Source organism: Trachemys scripta, chromosome 3, assembly GCF_013100865.1.
Source record: "Trachemys scripta elegans isolate TJP31775 chromosome 3, CAS_Tse_1.0, whole genome shotgun sequence".
NCBI classification, from domain to species: domain Eukaryota; kingdom Metazoa; phylum Chordata; order Testudines; family Emydidae; genus Trachemys; species Trachemys scripta.
The window spans coordinates 188,786,722-188,802,995 of record NC_048300.1 but is presented as its reverse complement, the minus strand read 5'-3'; the positions used below and the strand labels follow the sequence as shown (position 1 = coordinate 188,802,995).

The 16,274-nt window shown below is 46.9% G+C and overlaps 1 protein-coding gene and 1 long non-coding RNA gene across 4 annotated transcripts in view; one reads left to right on the top strand and one right to left on the bottom strand.

The window, feature by feature from the left end:
- The window catches only part of LOC117875376, a 43,443-nt gene extending 34,165 nt beyond the window's left edge, over positions 1–9,278 (top strand). Inside the window, exon 4 of one of the 2 annotated variants that reach the window (XR_004645257.1) lies at positions 9,147–9,278. This is a non-coding gene — a long non-coding RNA (uncharacterized LOC117875376). The remainder of the gene's footprint in view (positions 1–9,146) is intronic. The other variant, XR_004645258.1, reaches the window with a different exon arrangement.
- The window catches only part of CLIC5 (chloride intracellular channel 5), a 113,004-nt gene that overhangs the window by 26,160 nt on the left and 70,570 nt on the right, over positions 1–16,274 (bottom strand). For both annotated transcript variants that reach the window (XM_034766657.1, XM_034766658.1), the window contains exons 2-4: positions 9,139–9,248; positions 8,677–8,802; positions 7,132–7,238 (exon numbers count right to left, since the gene is read on the bottom strand). In XM_034766657.1, the coding sequence (XP_034622548.1) occupies positions 7,132–7,238; positions 8,677–8,802; positions 9,139–9,248 (343 nt within the window). The remainder of the gene's footprint in view (positions 1–7,131; positions 7,239–8,676; positions 8,803–9,138; positions 9,249–16,274) is intronic.

Here is a 16,274-nt window from a genome sequence, read left to right as displayed (position 1 = left end):
TCTTTTATTGGACAAGCTTCTGTTGCTGGAAAGGACAAGCTTTCGAGCTCCACAGAGCTCTTCAGGCCTGGAGAAGGTAACCAGTGCCCAATACCAGTGCTAAATACAAGGTGGGACAAAGGGGTATGAGGTATAAGGGGTTCACACATGTTGTAGGAGACCACTTAAAGTGAAATGAACAATTAACACTTCTGCAGTTGTACAACAATAGAGGGTTAGGGATGGTCTACGCTGGGAACCTACACTGGTATAGCTTCGTCTCTCAGGGAGGGTGAAAATTCCATACCCCTGAGAGGTATAGGCCATGTCTACACTACAAAATTACGTCGATCTAATTTACGTTAGCATACAGCCATCGCAGTTATAAAATTGCTTGTGTGCACGCGTATTTGGCTCCTTGTGTCGGTGGTGCGTGTCCTCACCAGGAGCACTTGTATCGATTGTATTGTCAGTGTGGGGCTTTGTGGGATGTCTCCTGAAATCCAGTAACAGTCCACATAAGCAAAGCAGTGTCTATACTTACACTGTGTCGACCTAATTACATCGACTGTGACTCTGTGCAGCTCAGGGAGGTGGTGTTACTAAAATGGCATAGAGAGGCAGTTATGACAGCAGGAGCCAAATTTAAGTGAAAACATTTCCACAACTAGGTCAACACAAAGCAGTTTACATTGACCTAACCATGTAGTGTACCAGGCCATAGCTATGCCAGCCTAACTCCCGATGTAGACCTAGCTATCACTTTTCAGGGAAGTGGATTACCTACGCTGATAGAAGAACCCCACCTGTTGGTGCAGGTAGTGTCTACACAGAAGCACTAAGCGGTGCAGCTGTGCTGTAGTGTTTTAAGTGTAGGCAAGCCCTTAGTAGGCAGCAGGGAGTGTTACAAATTGTTGTAATGGGCCATCAAACCAGTGTCCTGTTAAGTCCATAGTTTTTAGTGCCCGGAAGGATTATGAATTTAAGTTCCCAGGCTTGCCTGAGATCAACACAACTACAACACTTGTTTTAATAGTATCATTTTGATACATTTCATTTTAACTTTTATATTATATTAAAATATTAAATATTATATACATGTATATATTTCATACAGAATACATATAATATATAATATTAAAGTTAATATTTTAATGCAATACAAAAGCCCAAATGAAACTGAAATGACACTATAGAAACAAAATCTTTTGACACTGTCAACATGAAACGGTTTGACTCTTTTCCACTGAAAATGCCATTCCCATGTCCCTACAACATGCTCCAGTTTTTGACAAAATTGGATTTTTTGATTGAAAACAGTTCTAGATAAAGTTTGCCCACCTCCTCTAACCAATAGTAAAGCTTGCTGCTTTATATATTCACCCATTTGCCAGCAGAGTGCACCATAAACCTTAAATCAAACAGACAAATGTAAGCAATGACTGTGTTCATTTATTGCCAGAGACAGTAGGGCAAGCAACTGCATCTCTTGGTTTCCATAGTAACTTCTCTGTACCAGTTAAGCTTCAAGGGGGGAAAAAAAATCAGCTGCCTCAGCTACTTCAAGCCAGCAGACTCTTTCACCAACAACTTCTTCTCATCTTACTTTTGGAAATATCACACATTACCAGCAGCTAGTATCCCTGTAAATGGTGCTGCTGAAGCTGTTGCGAGGCCCAATATGCAGACCCCTCTGCTTTGATTTATCTTGGGAACACAGTAGGATTAATTAATCCTCACTTCAAGAATCTTATACCCCATAAATTCCATTAGAAAAACCCAACCACTTCACCCCACTTCTGAGGAAAGATATAATAGTCACAGGCTGTAGTGTGAGCTCACTTTACTAATATCTTGTTACCTTTGCTAAACATACTACAGAACATTTACCGGCCTGCTGAGGAGAGTGATCATAAATAATTAAAATTACACCACACTTGTCACAATTAGAGAGAGGCTGATGCTGCAAAACTTCAGTTCCTGAGTTCACATACATTGGTGAATTTATCCTCACACACCTCCGTTAGGGAAGTATTAATCACGCCTCCCCTCCCCCCAAAAAAAGTTTGGTGAGTTGGGGTTCTTAGTATTTGATTTGGACCTATCGTTGGCCAAACTAAACAAACAAGTCCTATTGTGTGATGTAATACCCTGGAGTTGTTTGGGTATATTTTTACCATGTGTTCATCTACTCACAAATTGTGATCATCTGCATTGGATCTCCTAGTCATCAGGGTAGGTAAGTGCCTGATCCAAAGATATTGAAGCCAGTTGAAAGCCTCAATGGCCATTGATCAGGCCCATATTGAAGATAGGGGACAGACAGAGTTATGACTATACCTTCACTAGCGTTGGACATTTTCCAAATTTGTGAATGTCTGATACTGATATCTTGGCTAATCAACCCAATCCTGGAAATTACACACGATTAACTTGAGACAATGGCCATGGGTGCATTATAAATGCATAACACAGACAAACTGTTTCTCTAGCAATTTCACCCACTAATGTGGAGGTAGGAGATGAGACAATTCTCCTGTCTATAATAATAATTCTTAGTACTTATGAAGCACTTTCCACTACGAAAGCACCTTGCAAAAGTCAACTAATTAATTTGTGCAGCAGTAAATGGTTACTGAGGAATGTGTTATTAGGTTTAAGGATTAAAATAGTGGCTGGAGCCTAAAAAAAAAAAAGTTCAAATATCTCTCAGCATGGGAGTGCCTGCAGCCCATGGATCACCTGACGTTTGGCTCTATAATCTTAGGGACTGGATCAGGCAGGAGGTAGGTAATAGGCAAGGTAGGTAGGTCTGCAACCATGCTGACTGCTGGTGCTCCCAGTGGCTGGAGTCTAATGCAGGTACAGGCTAACAGGGCTAGCTCCAAGAGATAAAAGAGACCTGGACCTGGGCAGCAGATGAAGCTTCCACTGGGGGAACCTAGCTCCCTGCCCACCTCTCCCACACATGGCCCAGCCCACACTCCACCCCAGCTCTGCCCCAGGTCCCCACCCCACTTCACTCCCCCCACTCGCCACATCCCTCCTCTCTTCCCTGCTTCCCCTGCGAGGCCTCCGCCGCCTGCCGCTCCCTGCGTCCCTCCTCTCCCCCACCGTCACCTGCCGCTCCCCGCGTCCCTCTTCTCCTCCACCCCCTCTCCGCCAAGCCCCCGCCACCTGCCGCTCCCCGCATCGCTCCTCTCCTCCAACACCCTCCCCCGCCAGGCCCCCTCCACTTGCCACACCCTGCATCCTTCTTCTCCTCCAACCCCCTCCTCCACGAGGCCCCTGCCACCTGCCGCTCCCTGCATCGCTCCTCTCCTCCAACCCCTTCCTCCACGAGGCCCCTGCCACCTGCTGCTCCCCACGTACCTCCTCTCCTTCCTGCCTCCCCCACAAGACCCCCACCGCCTGCCGCTCCCCGCGTCCCTCCTCTCCAACCCCCTCCCCCATGACGTCCTTGCCGCTCCCTGCGTCCCTCCTCTTCTCCACCCTCCTCCCCCACGACACCCCCGCCGCTTGCCGCTCCCCACCTCTCCCGCACCGCCACCTGCTGCTCCCTGCGTCCCTCTTCTCCTCCACCCCCTCCCCGCCAAGCCCCCGCCACCTGCCGCTCCACGCGTTGCTCCTCTCCTCCAACACCCTCCCCCGCCAGGCCCCCTCCACCTGCCATTCCCTGCATCCTTCCTCTCCTCCACCCCCTCCCCCGCAAAGCCCCTGCCACCTGCCTCTCCCCACATCCCTCCTTTCCTAAGCCTCCAAGATATGGCGGGCGGGGGGACCTTGCAGGAGAGGAGGGGGGAGAAGAGGAGGGAGGAGGAGAGGAGGGATAGGGCGGGTAGGGGACCTGGCAGGAGAGGAGGAGGGAGGAGAGGAGGGATACGGTGGGCGAGGGGACCTTGCAGGGAGGAGAGGAGGGATACGGTGGGCAGGGGGACCTTGCAGGGGAGGAGGGAGGAGGAGACGAGAGATACGGCGGGCGGGGGGACCTTGCAGGGGAGGAGAGGAGGGATACGGTGGGCAGGGGGACCTTGCAGGGAAGGAGGGGGGAGGAGAGGAGGGATACGGCGGGCAGGGAGACCTTGCAGGGAAGGAGGGGGGAGGAGAGGAGGGATGTGGTGGGCAGGGAGACCTTGCAGGGGAGGAGCGGGGAGAAGAGGGATACGGCGGGCAGGGGGACCTTGCAGGGGAGGAGAGGAGGGATACGGTGGGCAGGGAGACCTTGCAGGGAAGGAGGGGGGACAGGAGGGATGTGGTGGGCAGGGGGGCACCTTGGGGGGGAGAGGGATAGAGGAGAGGAGGGCCGTGGGGCAGTGGGGGCCGTGTAGGGAAAGGGGGGTGGAGTGGTGGAGAGGAGGGACTCAGCCAGGCAGCGGTGGACGCTGGGGACCTCAGGGAAGGAGCAGAGCAGGGACGGGAAGAGACGGAGCACAGGCGGGGCCACCACTGCCCAGGCATCCAGCAGCAGGTTGCAGTGGCTGCACTGGGGAGGCTCAGCCACTCCTGGCCTATTATACCTGCCACCTATGGACCTGGGGTTTTGCTGGTGGACCTTGTGCTTACAGGAAGTGGGAGGGGCAGAGGTATGTGTGTGATAAAGAGAGGTTTCACAACTAAGCTGACTGTCATGGGTAGGCAGAGGAGGGCATACCTCCCTGAGTTCACTTTTTCCTAAGACAGGACTGAAGTGATAAGAAATAAAACACGATTCATCAGGGATGTGTTGTGAACTTAAGGGCTCTGGCCTGGCTACTCAAAGGTATTTAGTCACCTAATGGCCACTGCAATCTGGGCCTCAATCCTCAGCCACTAGTCCTGCTGCTTTTGTGCTGTTCAGGGATCGCAAAGCAGCCAGATAGTGGCCCTAAAAGGGGATGTCCTGGATTTCCTGTCCCAGGGGAGTGCTCACATTGCACAGAGATGTTAATAGCCAGCTCTATACCACCCAGCCCCACTTCCATGTGCAGGGCATGTTAGAGGTGTCAGATGGGAGCTGGAAACACAGCACTCTGTCCTTGTAGGATGCTGCCGCCACTGTAATTTAGAGAAGCCCCTGGGCTGCTCTGTGCGATTCCAGGGATGGATTCAACTCATGGTGGCCTAAGGACCAGGACCTAATGCTGATTACACTTATACTGTTGTAAATAAGACTACGTCCACTGGCTTCAGTGCAGTTACACTGGTGTAAATATAGCACAAATGAGATTAGGATCAGTCCCTATAACTTTCCCCCCTCCATTTTTGGCTTGTTTTGGGTGGTTTTTAAAAAGACATATCAACTGATAGGAAACAGAACCATCAGAAAGTGCTGATAACTTGATACCGTGGTGCTGTCATCATTTACTCTACTTCCTGTCAGTAGCCTTCTACCATTAAAGGAATCTAACCGATGCGCCTACCTTTAAATTCACATTATTGACCTGCCATTAAGCTGCAGTTAATGCAGAGGCTCATTCAAATCAGCATTCATAATTCTGCAGTGTAGACGTATGTCATCGGCCGGCTCTCAGCCTGGGCTTGGCTGTTGTTTCTTAACGTCTCTGGCCTCTGGGTGCCCTCTGGAACCCGCACTCCTGGGCAAGCTCACTGTCCCCTGTGGAAGCTGAGCTCACTCACTCCTTTCAGAGTCTAATTATCTCCAGTCCCTAGCACTACTCCTCAGTCCAGCTACAGATCACTGACAGAGAGCCGACGTTCAGAGCCCTTCTCCTGGCTGCAGTGGTTGTCTGCCCTAAACAAGGGTGGGGGAGGGGAGGGAAGGCTAGCCACTGCTTTGGGCTGGGCTGGGCTTCCATGGCTTCTGGGCTGTCTAGCAGCCTCTCTTCTTGGGCAAACTTCCTTCCCCACTCTGTGGCCAGCTTCACCTTTTTAAGTTCCCCTTCTCCAGGTGGAGCATGGTTTGCAGGCGCACTTAATTGGCACTGCCTATGATCAGGGACACTCATTAGGCCTGGGGGGAGGGGTGTCCCATCACAATGTACCCTCACTACAAGGTCACACAGGGCGACTGTGGCAGAGCTGGGACCCGAACCTATATCTCTCGAATCTAACCACAAGATTAACCTTCCCATCTGATCAGCAGTACATGTGCATGGTGCTTAACACAAATAGAAAACACAGAACCTGCCCAGCAGTCTTTACATTCTCGGGTAAGGTGCAACCTGAAGAGTGATTGAAAACACTCTGACAGATCCTCAGCAGGTGTAAATTGGTATAGATCAGAGGTCCCCAAAGTGTGGTGCGCGACCCCTTAGGGGACAGGGAGGAACATTCAGGGGCATGGCTGAGGCCTGGGCCAGCCCGCATGAGAGGCAGGGGGGAGTGCCACCCAGCTCTGCTCCTGGCCCCAGCTCCGGCCCCGGCCCCGGCTGCTGGCCCCACACTTGGGGCTCCACTCTTGGCCGTGCGCCTGGGGCCCCAGCTGCTGGCCTCGACCTCTGGTTGGGTCTCCACTCCCAGCCCTGCCCCCACCCCCAGCTGTGGCCCCAGCCTCGGCACCCTTACCCCGTCCACATCCTCCTCCTCCCCCCCCCCCCAGCCATGACCCTAATCCTGGCCCTGGCTCAGGGTAGGAGGTGCGAATAGGGGTAAGGGGGGGTCGTGATCCTGAGACGTTTGGGGACCACTGGTATAGACCAATTGACACCAGCTGAGGATCTGGCTCTCTGGTGGGAGAGGAGAAGTGTAGCTGCACTGAGCTGAGGGGATAGCTTTAGCTCCAACTGGGCATGTCATAGAGGTACTAAGAGGCATTTATTTATTTTTGACACTTCCGTGTGAGTGCTTTGAAGAGGAGGATTGGAGCTTCTCGGCTGCAATAACACAGGCTACGGAGCCAAATCAAATCACTCCCTTCTCCTAATTAATTTTTAAATAAGATGTCACTATTGTGCAGGCTACAACAGCAAACCAGCCGTGCCAACTAAGCACAACCCTGAGACACTTGGGAGCAGCTCCTGATCTTCATTAGACTGGTGCAAATTTGGAGTAACTCCTTTAAATTCACTGGCCCAAACTGATTGGCAATAATATCTTACGCCACTTGGGCATATCTTAGAATATGCCAATTACATGAAATATATGAATGACAATGTGCTTCATTTTTTAAGTGTGAAACCTCCTTTGAAAGAGTTGGTAGTGCACCCTACTCACCAGTGTTGTCCTGCTGCTTGGTGTTTTTTATGTATGCAGAGAATTTGGAGAAGATATCTATCCCTGCAGTGTTTGATTCACGATGTACAGCAGCCAACTTGGGGTACCTGAAAAGGAGAGGAGCAGTCTGGAAAATGATGTTTTATTGTTACAGCAATATACTGATAATCACAAATGCTGTTTAGAGAAAGAGGGGAAAAAATATCCCTGTTCCCAGAACTGTAATTAACGCTGTAATTTATCTCAGCATGACAGCTTGACAAAACCCTCTTAATAATACTGCTGTCCTGGGGAGCCAGGCATTTGGAGAGTTACACCGTGATGGTTTTATGACAAGCACTTAATGTGACCAGCAGCTAAGGTACAGTGGCCTTAAATCAGAAAGAGGCGTAGATTTCTAGCAGGGTGTGGGGGAGTTTGGCAGCAAATTCCCTCTATTATCAATGGCAGACCTGTGCTTAATTCCCGGTGCTGAAAATATAGCATAGAATGTAACAGCAAGGAGTGTTAGTATAACGAAGGTGGACGAGTGGGGAGTTTTGATTCTGTGTGTTTTTTTTTTTTAAAGAGACATCTGGGGCAAAGGAACATATTGATTTGAAAGACCAGAGCAGATTAAGGGTTTGATCCAAAGCCCACTGAAGTCAACATAAGGACGCTCATTGACTTCAGTGGTTCTTGGATAGGGCTCTAAAATGTTCTAGCATATCTGATCTCCTGCCCCCAGCACTGGCCAAGAGCTGATGATTCAATAGAAGGTGAAAACACCCTATAATGCACCTAGACATTTTTCAAATTCGTAGAACTTGAGGCCAGAAGGGACCATTAGATCATTAATATGACCTCCTGTATAGCATAGAATTTCACCCAGTTACCCCTGTTTTGAGACCAATAATTTGGGTTTGGCTAAAGCAGATCTCCCAGAAAGGCATTCAGTCTTGATATGAAGACATCAAGAGATGGGGAATTTACCACTACTCTTGGTAATGATTAATCACCCTCACTGTTAAATATGTGTGCCTTATTTCTAACTTGAATTTGTCTGGCTTTCATTTCTTGTCTGCCTTTCACCCCTAGATTATAAATCCTTTTAGTACCTGGTATTTTCTTGCTATGAAGATATTTAGACATTGTAAACAAGTCACCTCTCAATCTTCTTTTTTGCTAAACTAAACATATTGAACTCCCTTAGTCTCTCACTGTAAGGCATTTTCTCCAGCCTTTAAATCATTCTCTTCTCTACATCCAATCCAATTTTTCAACATCCTTTTTTAAAATGTGGACACCACAAATGGACACACTATTCCAGTTTGGGTCTCACCAAGGCTTTGTTCAGAGTGTTGTGCTGTGTGTGAGGAGAAAACATCCTGCAAGTATTAATCATGCAAGCAGCCTTTACACATGCAAGCAGACCCAGTGAAGTCAGCTGGACTGTTCTACGGGTAAAGACTACTCTGGTTGCAGGACTGGGAGCTTCTTATAAGCTCCAGATAGAACATCTTCCTCCATTCCTAACAAACGCTGACAATAAAGCACAATTTTTACTTTGGAGGTGCAAGCATCTCCTCCAGGAACTCCTCGATTTTGTTGATGTCAGTCTTGACCTCTCCATTAAAAGTCAAGAACGGTGGGTGAGTCCCAGGGGCCAAATTGTGTAGATCAGCTGGCTTTCTGCAGAGAGAAAAGGGAAATTCATGTTATCACCAGACATTTATTATCACAGAGCCCCACTGGTGTTCATGGCACACAGGAAACCAGTCACTTGCACCCCCTTATTACATTCAGTATTCACAGTAGTTTGAAAGAGTCCTATTTAATACACAAAATATTTTTTTTTCTACAAATAATCAAGAAACTGAATCTCAATTGCCCTGTCGTGTGTCTTTGGCGCTATGTGCCTGATGCAAAGCCCACTGAAGCCAATGAGAGGGAGGGTGTGTTTCTAATAAAGAGCAAACTATGGGCCATTGTGATGGTTTTCAAATAAATTAACCAATAACTTGTTACCTTTTCAGGTCAACTGTGGTGACATTAAACACAACGCCTTTGAGCCAGAGGATCATGAAGAGACGCTGTGAAAAAGGACAGTTCCCAATACTCTCTCCATCTATACCAGCCTAGGGGAAAGAAAGGGAAAATAATGAGTATGCACCATGGGCTCTGCTCACGTCTTGTGAGAAAGAAAACTGGATATCAACATAAAAATTACCAGACTGAAAACAAACAATATCAGGCAACAGCACTGTAGGTTATCACCAACCGAGTAATGGATTTACTCCAGCCTTAGCTTTGGCCAGTAGTTTGAGTGAATGTCCTAGCCCCTATCATGACACAACGTCTGGCTAGGGAAAGTGGGTCCCTAGCCATTGTTAAGCTAGTTCTGGAACATTGTCTAGACTCTTAATTTCCCTTGTTCATATAAAAACTGCTGTGTAACAGGGCTGTTAGAAAACTCAGGGGCAGGTCTTCATCTGATGTAGACTGTCATTGTCATGGGACTTCGATGGACCTATGGACACTTTCACACCAGTGGAGGCTCTGCCCCACAGTCCGTACCAAAAAAGGATCCAGGAGAAGACTTCCAGATCAGAATCCAAGCATTTCCACATCCAGGGATATTTGGATCTGGAGTTCTAGTTTACATCAATAGAAGAAATAGGGCTCAAATTAAGACATTTGGATCCAGACCAAAATCTGAACTTTTGCAAAGTTCAAGGGAGATGTTTGCACCAGAGTTCCAGTCTGTGCTCATCCCTAGTAGCTATTGAGTTTCTTACTAACAGCTGCAAGACAATAAAAAACTGCTAGTCTTAGCATTGAGGAAATGGCCTGTTTTTTCCTTCAGAAGTTTATGGTCTTTAGCCATGTAAAGATAAAAATAACACTGGCTAAGCTGGGCAAAAGCTGTATCCAAGGTCAACATCCTTGCATAATAATTACCAGGGTGACCAAAGCTTTCAGGATGATAACGGTTTTGATAAACTCAATTTTAATTTGTGGTATCATAGTGTTTAAAAGATTCTTATGATCCTGGTGAAGCAACCAACCGTCCCTTGTTTACTTAAGTGGGTTGAATAACTATGATTTATGCATACAGAGTACTTCTGGGATATGGATGATGAAATAATTTAGCAAATACATGTTCTTTTCTTTAGAAAAGATATTGCATTACGGTTTGCTCTCATAAGTTTTGTCTCCTTGGTACTGAAACTGAGAGGCAGCATTAGTGTGTCCTAGAGCAGGAATCACTTCTAATTACTACAACTCTGCAAAAGGTTTGTGTAAGCGGGGGAATGGTCCCGCTATTGTGGGGAACTTTCCTGGCTTATACACTACCCCGATGAAATGGGCTAGCGAAAGGATCTGAGTCCTCGTTCTCACTTCCTTTACCCAAAGGCCTGCCTGACCTCGACAGCTCCCCTTCCACTCTCCTGTGTGGCAGAGTCCTCGTAACCCCAACAAGCCTGGGCCCAGGACTCCTGGGGGGCTCAGACCCCAACCTTGTTGTGGTCACTTAGGGCAGGGGCTAGGGTGTCCCCACTCGGGGTGCTGTCTCTGCACTGGATGCTTCCCTGACCCACTGATCATTACATACAGTTCAAAGCAAATACAATTTATTAAACAGCAATCCGTTTTTTAAAAGATATGGAAAAATGGGAAAGGTTAAAGGAAAACACATAACCCCACTCTGGGGTATGGGGACATCACAACCAGCGTCTCTGGAATATAAGGGAAGTTCACAGTCTGTTCCTCCCACATCCCAAGCCTCCTTCTCAGGCCCTGGCTGTGCTGCAGGGATGCTGCAGGTCGGACACTTGCTCTATGCTCTGGCGGTGGCCACATGCCATCAGGCTCTAAGTGGCAGGACCCTTCTTCCCAGCGTCAGCCCCCCCCCCCCCAGGGTTACAATCCCCGACCCCCTTTCCCCCCAAGTCTGGCCTGCAAGGCGTCTTGGCTGGGGTGTCTCCCCACACTGGGCCCGCTGCCCAGGGTGTCCCTTTACTCTATCCAGCTGGCTGCTCACCGCTTACATTTGCAACAGAACCATAAACCAGATCGAACTTGGCTGGTTTTTCCATACTCAGGCTGTTTTGCTGAAAGATTTTCTGCTAAAGGTCATGAACCTTTCAGGTGACCTGGGCTCATCTTAAGGTGAGCTTGGGTTTGCAGAGACATTAGATTGACTCAATCTGCTAAATTCCAATCGAAATCCAGGATTTCAACTGCACCTAAAGTTTTGGTCCAGTCTGAAAGATAGGGGCCATTTGAAAAACTCTAATTTGGATCTAGGTTCAGATTAAAACACTCTCAGGCTTGGTCCACACTGGGGCGGGGGATCGATCTAGGAAACGCAACTTCAGCTACGAGAATAGCATAGCTGAAGTCAATGTTTCCTGGATCGAACTAAGTTTACTTACTGTGGGTCCACGCGGCGCAGGCAAGCTCCCCTGTCGACAGCGCTTCCTCCTCTTGGCGAGCAGGAGTTCCGCAATCAACGGGGGAGCGCTTCTGGGATCGATTTATCGCGTCCAGATGAGCGTGATAAATCGATCCCAGAAGATCGATCTCTACCCGCCGAATCAGGCGGGTAGTGTGGACCTAGCCTCAGAGTTTGAGGAGATTCAAATCTGAAGGTTTGGTTCAAGTGCCTCTCTACTTGAAACAATGGATTCATCATGCACTTGATTTTGACACGGAAATAGCAGACACTGGGGTAAAGCTGAAGAAAATTCATTTGCACAAATCCCTGGGAAGTGGAGTAGCCCAATTTTGCACAGCACTGCAACATAACATAGTTATTTCTGTTCTGCAAATTGCATGGTAAGATCAGACACTGAGTTACCATGAAAAACTGGGCACTTTCACATTGTTGGACCCAAGTAATTATTGTGAAATTACATCCATTAAACCAGCACCAGTGCCTGTTAATTTCTTACTTTTCCTGAAATGAGGCTAGTGCTGTAAGTGGATATGCTGGCCTGAAGCCAAATTCTCCTCTCCCTAATATCATGGCAATTCCACTGAATCTACAGCCAACCTATTATATGGGTAAACATTTGGAGAACAATATAATGGCCACTGAGTCCAAGGAGAGATCAGTGTAGACAATGGGCCTTATACCTGTCTCATTTACACTGGTTTATTGATTCCATTGTGCCTGATTCACTGTTGCCCAGCACTTAGTGCAAAGTGGTTGTGAAATGTCAGCACAGGTCACACAGCCAGTCAGTGGCAAAGTGGACAATAGAATCCACCTAAGTTCCCTCTAAGCTGTCCGGCTGCACAGCTGCCTATTAAGCCCCATGCAGCGACTCAGGGCTGCGGCGGGGAGAGGCACCCCTCCCTGCCAGCCCTAGCGCGGACCTGCCCGGACTTCCCGCAGCTGGGGGAGAGGAGCCCCTCCCTCGGCCTGGCCTAGGCCCACCAGTGCTGCCGGGGAGAGGAGCCTCTCCTTCATCCCAGCCCAGCCCTGCTAGAGCTGCCACAGCTGGGGAGAGACGCCTTTTCTCAGCCTGAGCTGCTGCAGCGAGAGAGGGCTGGGGGGAGCCCTCTCTCCCCACTGCAGCCCTGGGGCAGCCTGCACCCCAAACCCCTCATCCCCGACCCTACCCCAGAGCCAACCCCCCCCGCACTCCAACCCTCTACCCCAGCCCTGAGCCCCCTCACGCACCCCAAACCCCTCATCCCCAGCCTCACCCCAGAGCCCTCATCCCCCCACACCCCAACCCTCTGCCCCAGCCCTGAGCCCCCTCCCACACTCCAAACCCTCAGCCCCACCCCCACCACATAAATTTTGTTATGTGCACCAATATGAAGGTGATGTGTCACACATCAAAATTCATTCCGCACATGTATGTAAAAAAATGTGAGGGAACACTGGAACCCACTCTCCCCAGTAATGCAATGTATCCATTAGACCGTACTCTCTCTTTGCAGAAAATATAGGCACGGCTCGGTTAGTACAGTGAGTCCTTCCTCATTACTAATAATAGCAGCCAGTATTTTATTATGCAACAGTCAGAACAAGAGAAAAAATCTTATATAGGTAATAACTTCAAAGGGCAAGCAGAATACTCCTGGACCATTTGTGAAGTCTATTAATATGCCAGGAAGAGAAGGGGAAGAAAAGGGAGCTTCCCAGGCTTACTCAGATTGAACTTCCTAAGGAAAACACGTTTGCATGATAGCACCTACATAGCAATTAAATAAAAGCGCATTATACACTTGTCTAGCACAATGTAGAGAATAAATAACATCTTAGTCCAAATAAAAAGCCAACGCAGTGGACAAGAAAGAGAGAAGCTAATAACTGGCAAATTGAAGAAATTGGATTTGTTCTTGCTGCTATTCAAAGTGAATTTGCCATTGAAGCCCAATTGCATATGTGGTCTCTGTTGCACAGTGAACTGGATCAGACATTCATTCATAAGACTGAAACTTGATGATATATGTTTCCTCACCACATTTAATGCTGACACTTTTTGCCTGATGGTGACTGGGGTTGGATTTGGGGATTGTAGGTAGGCGGTTCAGGAGCGAAGCTAAAATTTTCTGAAAACTTATATTTCTTAAAGTATCTGGAGTGTAATGAATATATCCCATGGAGGGGTAACAAAGCTCTCATGACTACTCAGTAATCACTTCTTGCCCTCAGAAACACTGATCAGCCAATGCCTATGTGTTCTAGTGAATAGGGGCCTGACCCTGCATACCTTAACACATATGAGTAATCCTTACTCATGTGAGTAAGGAGTAGTCTAAGGTTTGCAGGATCAGACTCTTACTGCTTATAACTTGATAATGCTATAGAGTTGTCGGGAGTGGGATTTCTCTATAACTGTCTCCCTCCATCTTTGAAACATCCCAGTTTGCTCATGTGGTGTCAATTAAATACAAATTTGTCTATTTTTCTGATTAGCCTCCAGATTCTTAAAAGTCCAATTACAAGAGGATCCTCCCCTGGAACTCAGTGTAAACATATTAGGACAACTCCACCATCTCACCAGCTGCTTGCCTCTAAGTAAGTGGGGGGAAGAATGAATGGGATGTTCTGTCTTATTATATATAGGAGACGCCTCCGTAAATACTTCAGCTACTTTTAATTTATTAATTCTACAATGAGAGGTAGATGAGAGCAGGGGGGTTGATAATTCATTGAAGAAGAAAATCAGGTGGGTTTAAAAACAGGTCTCAGTAACTTTATGAGCCAGTTTCAAGTATTTATTAATAGTATCAATCAGTACCTAGAGGCCCCAACCACTATCCAATGTTAATAACTGTGATCAATAGACTCTCTCTAAATGAAAGCTATTATAATATAGTAAATGTAATAGGCTCTCTCGCTCATTCTTGAAATAGTCCCGTTGATGTGCCCACTCTGATATGCCATCTCACAGAGGGAAGTGAACATTATTTTAATTAACCTTAAAAAAAACATGCAGCTTCACTTCCAATTATTCCCAGAATGCAACAACTTGAAAGGCAAAACAATACTGTCCTTAATTATAATAATAAAAATGATTAAGCATCCAGTTTAAGTATTGTAGCAGAATATTGGAAAGTGCTGGATTTCTGGAGGATCAGAATGTATTCAGAGCCATCTTGTCTCCGGGTGTTTTAATTTTTCACAGCACCGGGACCATTCTGCATAATGGGATGAAGTTTTTTTCAGGTCCCTTTGGACACTGCGGCTTGTATGCAGATGTTTTTGATGATGCTCATATACTTTTCTTTTTCAAAGGGATTTTAACAAGTTAGCAGAAGCAGGAACACTAACTGAGCTACATATTTCGTGGTGAGGATTAACGAGAGATTCAATTTTATCGTTCTTACTATCAAATCTAATTTCATGCTACACAGTGTTACACCCTCTTTGTTTTATAATTGGGAAGGCATCTGCCTTTTGACACTTACTCTAAATACTCTCAGAACCCCAGGGGGAAGTGAACCCCCTATCTGAAATGTAGAGCAAGACAGGAAATATCCTATTTATTGTGCCATATTATATATTTACAAGATGAGATCAAGTGTGCGAATGCATTCCTGTAGTGAAGAGTTTCTAGTTTCTTTTCCTTAAGATGTTCTTGTCCAAATATTAAAACCAGTAAGCTGTTTGGAGTGCCATCAATAGAGAGACCAGCTAAGAAGGGTATATTCATAGTGTGGTCCTGGTAGGTCTCAGTTAAGAACTTAATCAGGTATCATAGGCATTATGTAAGATAGAACTTTCTTGTTGACTGTAACCCCAGTTCTTGAAAGCATTTAACTATGAGCTGAAATACAGGGTAACTATATGCTAGTCTTCACGCATGTACTTAAGTCCCATTAACTTCAATGGGAGTTAAGCATGTATTCAAGTACTTTCCTGAACAGGAGCCTATAACAGCAATACATACTCTATTTAACGTTTAAACTTTGTTGGACTTCTTCAAGACTTCAGCTCTTGTTAGAGGAAATTCTAAGCAACAATCTTAACAAAAATACATATACTTGGAAATGGCACCATTGGTGCATGTGCCAAATAGGAATGAAATATTTGCTAGAGAAACTGGAGGTGTAGTAACAAAAAGGAAGAGCTGAGGTTCTTCAACCAGCTCCACAAAAGCCAGCCAACAGAAGTGTTCATATTTGGCCCCAAAACCCTACATATTTTATATTCATTTAAACCAAACTTGGTCAGCATCATTAGCCACTTGGCTGATTTGCATTCCTGTGGCATTTAGGATCTCGGGGGGGGGGGGAGAGTGGAGTGGCGCTGCACACCTGTGGCCTTTAGGATCTTAAGGGGGGCAGAACTGTATTTTGGAGATCCCTCAGGTATTTATAGTGAGGAAGTGACAACTATTCTCTTCAGATCTGATTCATACACAAATAGTGCCATTTTCTAACCCTTGCTGTTCAACTGAATGCTAGTCTGAACAGTCAGATGGCTTGATCCTTGTCTCCTTCCCTGAGGAGTTACCATTGAATCTCATAATTAATAATCAAAGTGTTAGTTAAGTGGCATGTTGGAGAGAGCCAGTGAACATGCATTTTGTGGGCGATACCCATTCAGAATCTGTGAGGGATGGAGATAAGACGCTGAACCTGCTCTGGGAATTTTTCACCATGTGTAAGGAGATGCCTTCAAAGGTTGAGTTCAC